Source organism: Atractosteus spatula, chromosome 17, assembly GCF_055471065.1.
Source record: "Atractosteus spatula isolate fAtrSpa1 chromosome 17, fAtrSpa1.hap1, whole genome shotgun sequence".
NCBI classification, from domain to species: Eukaryota; Metazoa; Chordata; class Actinopteri; order Semionotiformes; family Lepisosteidae; genus Atractosteus; species Atractosteus spatula.
Window position 1 is genome coordinate 5,637,696 of NC_142722.1, and position 8,293 is coordinate 5,645,988.

The 8,293-nt window shown below is 41.3% G+C and overlaps 1 protein-coding gene across 1 annotated transcript; it reads right to left on the reverse strand.

Annotated features, from left to right (window-relative positions):
* Positions 1–6,333: 6,333 nt before the first annotated feature.
* On the reverse strand, positions 6,334–7,203 carry LOC148818915 (uncharacterized). The gene has a single exon (XM_088935946.1). It carries the CDS (start codon positions 7,201–7,203, stop codon positions 6,334–6,336), a length of 870 nt encoding a protein of 289 aa, XP_088792072.1.
* Positions 7,204–8,293: the final 1,090 nt, after the last annotated feature.

Consider the following 8,293-nt stretch of genomic DNA (forward strand, 5'->3'; position numbering starts at 1 on the left):
TGAGAAGATGAGAGACGTGTAAAAACCATGGACCTGGTGTCTCAGACCCAAAGCCAGAGTGTCTGCTGGTTTCTCCTCCAACCTGCGTAATCAATTAAAGAAAACACCCTCATTATCCTCCTCGTTAGACGTGTGGGATCTTCTTAAGGTCTTTAACAGTTCATTATCGAAGACATTCGCTTCATGAAAGGTGCATCTAGTTGTGAAACACGCAGGAGCCTGTTTAGAAATGTTACTGTTCAGCAGTTAATTAAATAATTAGACCAACCATGTAATAGAGCTGAGAAGACCTAGTTTGTTGCAATCGGTCCTAAAGTAGTGTACTCGTTTAGAATGGAGCTGCCTGAGCGCACCTCGGTTGACCTCCAGGTACAGTAGTACGCTGAAACAAATGAATGAAGTGAATAATATCTGAATTGTAGATATAACCAGTGATCTTCCAATATTACTGTTAATAAGATAAATAAAAAATAGACCGACCGTGCAACAGAGCTGAGAAATAATTGAAATGAACAAAGAGACCATATCCTATGGGATTTATGGGTATTAGACCTCTGTTGTATATATCAATCAATGTTAAAACATATTTATTTGACAGATTACATGATAAAGATTTGGTTTACATGGAGCAGATAGGAAGTTGAAGATCTGGGATTAGGAATGCGAGACGTTGTATACCTGAAGCTCTGCCTGCATTAATAAATGTACAAGATATAACCTGCATCATTAAAAAAGGGAAGGTTCACTGTTCCCAGTGATCATCACGTTAAATCTGCTATTTAGTGTTGATTTGAGACATGCCTGTTCCGACAGGAGTTGGACTAATCAGGGGTGAGTTTCCCGAAAGCATCGTAGCGCTAAGAACATCGTAAACTCGCTCTTAAGATCGATCGTTAATTTACGAGTGTTTCCCAAAACCCATCGTAACCAAACTAGCACGTTAAATCCTTCGTAATCTACGTGCTCCCCGACCCACTCGTTAATCACTGAGTGCTTCTTAAACTGGCTGCCTCCTGCGCCAACCTTAGCGACAGAGATCGCCAGACAGAGCACATTCAATTCACGTCATGGGAATGCTCTGGAAATATAGAATACTAAGATTTTATATTAAGGATTTTGATATTTTGTTGTACTATGTAAGAGGAAATTTGAACAAAGAACATTTATTCATACAGTAATGAATTTATTAGTCATCTTGGGTAAATTTCATATTCATAAATCAAATGTTTTAATAATACTCCCTCTTTTAGTACTTTTGAGGTGGGGTTTAAATTGTATTTAAATTCCATAAAGAACGTGAAAAATGCCAAAGCAAGGAAAACATTTGATATATGTAAAATATAACTTGGTTACATAAATATTTACCTCATTACCGCTGGCAGTTAATTGTTTTTTGTTCTTTTTATGTTTTCTTTCTTTTATCTGTATTTTCTCCTCTACTTGTATTTGTTTGGGAGCTGCGAGGGCACATGCCCAGAGAACCCCAATCCGTGACAATACACTTAATTAAAAAGAAAGGCTAAGTTTTATACTTGACTAGATTATATTATTTTCAGGATGAAATGCAGCAATGCATTATTTAAGTTAAATCATTGGGCCTAACATGTATTTATAATGTAGCGCCACGCAGGGCGCTTTAGCCATGCGCATGAGAACAACACCTGGGGACTACTGGACTGTATATAGTGGGACGGAGGCTGGGATACAGTCTCTTCCCTTCGTGTGTGTCTGTGTTAGTGTAGGTGCAGCTCTGTAACCCCCCTCCCTGTGTGTGTCCCTTTCCCGATTCGAGTTAATAAATGTGTTGTTCAACCCCATTCCCTGAGTCCCACGCCTGCTCCATTCCGTACCGAAACCCGCGGTCGATACAAGATTTCAAGTTCAAATACAATTTTATGTTCTGTCGTGATTGTTGACGGTAAAGCTTAGACCTACTTGTTTTAAAATGTGATTATAGATCCTGTATTTGTTGAGTGACACATGCCAAGCTTAGTAGTTAATTTTTCCGTTGAGTTCCAGTACACCCAATAACTATAAATAACAACAGTTTTTTCTCTTGAAACACTGTGATTCTTAACAATGGCAGCGCGCCAAAAAATATTGCTTTAAATCAAAGACGTCGTGCAGGACGCATACACTGTCCATGCAGTAAAACTTGGTTTTCTTTTACGGCATGTCAGTCATTTTTTTTATTTTCTCTTAGAAACAATAAGGGTCCCATTTTGTGCCTATCTATACGCTTTCACTTAAATGGTTGTTAAATTATGATGTCATGTTTGCTTCATATTCCTTTACACAACTTTATTTCATCCCACTGAAGGACCAATACCAACACCATATAATGAAAGTATTGTCAATCGATTGTTTTTCAATCGACTTGTGATGCTTCTTGCTAAGCGACTTCAGGGGAGGGGTTAACAAAGAAGTACTTTATACTCGCTCGTTAAATGACCGATTAAGACGGGTTTTGGGAAACGCACGAAAAAGTAGCTCGTACGTTACGTACGTACATCATAAAGTTGCTCGTTAGTCTCTAAGAGTCATCGTTTTCGGGAAACTCACCCCCGTGCTTAACTCGGGCACTTCTACTACTAATAATTTAAACACAGCACGTCTCCAATAAAGATCACGAGGCACTTCAGAAGAAAAAGAAAAAACAGTTCAATATAGTCGATAATAAAATGAGTCCGTCTTTCGGATGAGACGTTAAACCGAGGTCCTGACTCTCGGTGGTCATTAAAGATCCCCGGGGATTTCTCGATGAGAGCAGGGAGTTATCCCGGTGTCCGGGCCGAAATTCCACCCTCGGCCTTTACCGTGGCCTCCAAATTGTCCCCATGTCCGTAGCCTGCCTTGCGCTAGTTGCTTGCCGGGTAGGCGACACCGTATGGTATAAAGCGGTTTGGCAAATGACATGATATAAAATGAGTACAATAAACACAAGAGACTACTGCACAAGGGAAGCGCAGTAGAGGAAGTTAGGGACAGGTACAGAGGAAACCTTTCTGAACACGAAACCGTACTCAACCGTACTTAACCGCAAGTTCAGCTGGAGATGAACTCCAGATATGACCGAATTAACTAGTCCGCAATATAGTACGCAGATGCGTGCACACTCCCAAATTTTGTTGCAATTGACCCAGGAAGTGTGGCTAAAATTTTAAGACAGGCCTGAAAGCCGGTGATTAATAGACACCCCAGCGTTAAATAGAAGAGTGTTCGAGTAATTTCAGAGTCGGGCGATCAACCACAGGCGCCGAGACACGATGACTGAGCGTCAAACAGCCGGGAAAGCAGGGAAATACCCGAAGGAATAAGGTAAATGATTTAATTGGCAGCAGGAGGTTTACACAATCTGCCCCTTTTGGTAGTTGAACGCTCCCGCCGCGGTGTCTGTCCCTGTAGTGACGCGGGGTGACCGCGGGGCTGGAGTCTGGGGGGCCGGAGTTCCGCGGCCATTGACACAACACGAGAAGGAGATAAACCTCTTCACTGTGCACAGTCACGATTCCCGACAACCGGACTGTGTCTTTTTCTTACTGTAAGTAAGAAAGACCTTCACAGCCCTGCACAATTCGTCTCTTTAGTCTAAAATGAAGGTACAAAATGACATGTACAAGGGGCACATACAGTACCCTCTCTACACGAATACATACAGTATTATCGCTGCCTTCATCCGGCGCACCTTTTTCAAGACCTGGTCCGAAACAAAACCGGTGTTTGAAGTCGCTATCGAAACAGTAAAAGAAACACACGGAGGAAGGCGGTTGTATTGGATTAATTCAGTAGAAAGAATGAGTCTACATTTTCCTACTAATCTATAAAGCCTCAATCCATACATTCCCACTTATTACACCCTAGTAGTTGTGTAACGGGTTATCTGTGGCTTGTATAAAGCAGCGCTCCTGTAAAGATTGACAGTCATGTCAAGTGTGAGTCTACCTGATAACAAAACTGTATCACTTACGCGAATAATGGAGGGGTTTTCAACAAAAATATTTTTTGCTGTGTTTGTCAATGTTGAGCTGCACTCTGCATTAAATAATGAAATGAAGGTTTACTGTCCCCAGTTATCACCATGTGAAATCTGTTATAACGTCGACTTCAAACACGTCTGTTCTTGGCTGGAGCCGAACAACTACAAAAAAACAAAACAAAACGAAAACAGCAATCTTAACTCGGAGATATATTGAGTTTAATGAAACAGAAGTGGAGGCAGATAATGAACAATGCACAATTGAGATATGTGACCAGAAATTTTGCATTCCTGAATATTGGTTCGAGAGGCCATCAAGCTACAGAGAAACGGAACACCGCGGATTCTGAAACTGAGACTGAACAAGATAAGATCGCTTTATTAGCCATATACAAGTTCTTGCATTCGGAATTTGTCTTCTCGCACACCACAACAGAGTAGAGTTGCTGAATATTCATGAGCAGTTTATTGGGTCAGTACGATCATCGGTTTTACATGTTTCTCCTACTTAAAACTTTCCTTTTGTTATCTAGTGACTAGCAACCTACAATATCTGAACTGACCCTCCGGATCAAATATTAACTGCACAGTCACTGGGCAGTCAGCTACAGAGGCAGAGAAGAGCGGAAGAGCACGGAAGGGCGATATTAAGAGTAATAGATGAAAAAGAGTAGTGTAAACGATCATAATTAAAAGTCATTTGCTAATTGGGGTGATGTGGTTTACTTGGTTTTGTTTTATTGGCTTATCTTCCGGTGGTGCCAAGTTAAGCGTTCAGCTCAGGTGCTGCGGTTGTTTTTAATACCAGAACAACTATTTGTCTGGTACTTGACGTCCACTTTGAATCCGCGTGGCTTTATTTCATTAAGATTGTTTATGGAAAATGTGCGTTGCTAACACAACGGGCACGTCGCATGCTTGACACGAAATCTCTTTTAAGGAAACGTTAGGGATTAGTACATAGAGGTCACCAATTCTGGTCACGGGGGACTTGCCTGTATGAGTTCTACAGTAGGTCTCTAGAGATCACAGGTACTTACTTGAAGAGCTTTGGGAAAATTGCTAAAATTAAACCAATAACAAAGTGAAATTAGGTCGTTATGAGCCCGAATGTAGACACACCTACCTTTCAGGACCAGGACTGGAAACCCTGGTTGTTCATTATAGTAAAATATGAACATTTCTTCTGGGACCTGTATACAGAAGTGCTTCAATATGAACGATCACCTCCCTTCAATATTATAATATTTTAACTACTTAATTCCCATATTTAGGTCTGGTAGAGGCAAAAAAAGCGTTCTTCCTGTTGGCGAAAATGACCAGGTTTGGTCTGTCCGCTCCGAATGTGCTAAGTTCTGATCTCCTGACTTCTAGTGCGCTACATTCGGAAGCTCTTCTGTACTGTTGCTGTTCCCTTTAAGAGCTTGAGGAGATCCTCCTGGGAAACACAAGAAAAAAATAAGTTTCATAATTAACTGCCATTTCTTTTGAATAGACTCCTATTTTTGCGTTTCATTATATACATTTGTAGCTGGAATCCTAACTCTGCTCTCCAAATCTGATAATTCAGGACGCAAGAAGCAAAAGTATGAATTTCTTCTCTGTAGAAAAATTAAAACAGTTATGTGATGTTGGCATAATCACGGTGGATTTAACCCGGTATATAGATAGGTGAATTACTTAACAATGACTCTGGTTTCCTTATCCATCTTCGTTATTTCAAATAGAACATTGTCCCAGAGAGTAACTGGTAACTTCCCGAAGACTTAGCTGCGAGCTGGAATTTGGAGTTTGCTAAGGATTCCAGAGATAAATTATAACTGTTTTTGCCTTTTAGTATTCCGAACATAATAAAACAAATGGGATTTCAAGAGGCAATGAACGATTAATAAACTCCGTTTTGCAGACCTCTAATAGAGATCTCAGGCGTTTTTGTTATACGAGAAACATAAGAGAGTTTGCTAACCAGAGAAAAACATTTAGCCGAAGTAGCTCGTCTTAATTTGTGGAAATGAACTGATCCAAGGATCAACCAGCACCTTCTTATTAGCCTGTGGACCCCTTTTTGAAGATAAAGATACGTGTCTGTAATCTGAAATTGAGAAGCTTTTTTGACGGTTTGTGGGGAAAAAACTAGATGCAGAAACCAACCCAAAAGCAAGCTACGAGCTCTGTTAATTAATATGACACACTTCTCTGCAGCAGCAAACTGATGCTGAAGACTATTTAAAAATTATATAATCAAGAAGTGCAGTACTTTTTTTTTTTACATTACAGACAAAACGGGAGTCTAACATCTCTGTGGATACTCTAGTCACCACTAAAACTATGAACCATTGTCTTTGGATATACTGTACTTACTTGTTTCTCAGTGGAGGACAGACTCTCCTCCACACCGTCTTCAGCACAGCCTCCCTGAGAGCGGGGCTCCCCCAGATGTACAGCCCGGGGGTACAGGTTGAAGTGAATCTTATCATCATGCTAAAAGGGTCGCTGGCGTAGTTTCTGAACATGTATCGTGACCTGGTCACTTGAAGTACGATAATGTAGTAAAAGCGAGGAGTCCAGAGCGCCAGGAAGCAGACTACCACCACGATGATGAGTCTCAGGGACTCTTTCTTGCTGTCTCTCTCTGGACCCGGCGGCTCGCGCGATATTTGATATTTAGCGATGAGGTACAGTTTCACGTTCATCAGCACTTTCGCGATTATTATTGCCTGGAAGGTCAAAATACCATATGCGTTCATTTTGGCAGCCACCTCGACAGAAACAAGGTTCTGAATTGCTACTGTTAAGTACGTGTAAAACCATGCAAAAACGCAAACTTCTATAGCTACAGTTCTAGTTATATAACGTTTGTAAGTATAAGGATAAACCACTGCAAGGAATCGGTCCAACTGTGAAAACATAATAGTCAGAACGTTGACACCCAGTAACGAAGGGAGTATGAAATAAGTTCCATTTCTGGACGGATAGCCCTCCTGAACATCAAACAGTCCGATGTAGTAGCCACCTACCCCGGTCAGTGTGTCGGTTATGCTGGTGTTCAGCATAAAAATGAACCTGTTTTGTCTTCGGAGTGTCTTTTTACAAATGATTCCCAACACCACAGAGCCCGCCACGACAACCGAACTGGTGGCAACTAGTAGATTGGTTATAATAATGAAGAAATCTGCAGCGTCATTAAAGTCCACCGCTAACGGCACAGTGAGGTTCAGAGAAATCATCGCTGTGGCTTAGATTCGTGGGAGTGAGCCCGCTGAGATTTTAAATGAGAAGCTGGAGCTGAACGAGCCGTTTGTTAAGGGTCCCTGCTACCCCAGGACCTCCTGGGAGCAATTAACACGCTGCCTCAGTCTCCGCCGACAAGTTCGCCTATTGTCTGAGTAGCGTCATAGCTGAGTAATCGAGCAGAAAGTCATTAATTCGATTGTCTTTTTTTACAATTAGTACTGTTCATTTGTAAACAAAACGGTAGATAACGCTAGGAATAACATTATACTGTTTACAGAAATGTAGTGAAGATTGTAAGTAGGAATTTAAGATAAACTCGATTCAATTATAATCAGTGCATAGTTACTGAACAAGCGTATGCTGTTTTTTAAAAATAGATGATAGAAGTGCTGTCAGCGCAACACTCCTCAAATATATGAAAACATATGGTCCGAATTCTGTATGTAGTACTCGATTGGTTTCTTTCAACCTGTATGTAATTCCAGTTACTACAAGAGGTATCATAATCGTTAGCATCCCACACTTTCGTGGAATGTCAAGAAACTCTTCAAAACTCTTCTCTTATTTAATATTTCGTTTTCCTCAGAATATCCCTTTACTGATTCCATTTTAGCGCATAATGTCCTCATTGGTAATTGTGGGAGTTACTACTTTTTAACATTAAACAGAATCAGAAATGTCTGTTTCCTCCCACAGCCCAAAGACTCACTGGTAGGTTATTGGCCCTCATGTGAGAGTGCGCGCTGGGATGGACTGGCGTCCCGTCCAAGCCTTAGTCTGCCTCGAACCCTTTGCTTGTCGGGAAAGGCTCCGGCTCCCCTGAGACCCTGAATTGGATGAAGCGGTTAGAAAATGGATGGATGGGATCCAATATTCAACAAACATCGGCCGATCACCTCCAGCTGCGGTCACATCACTTTTAAAACGTCATTGGTCCACTTGCACGTGGTGGCCATTTTCTGATTTAGACGGTCATCAGGCACTGACAAACTAGGAATGGATGTTCATCGAGAGCTGGACTGTTCACCCACTTACGGGGAACGCGAGCTGGGACAATAGTAGTAGACTCCAGGTGTCTGTGCT

Bases quoted from the DNA above. Each gene is read 5' to 3' on its own strand.
- LOC148818915 (XM_088935946.1), bottom strand. From the start codon at position 7,203: ATGATTTCTCTGAACCTCACTGTGCCGTTAGCGGTGGACTTTAATGAC.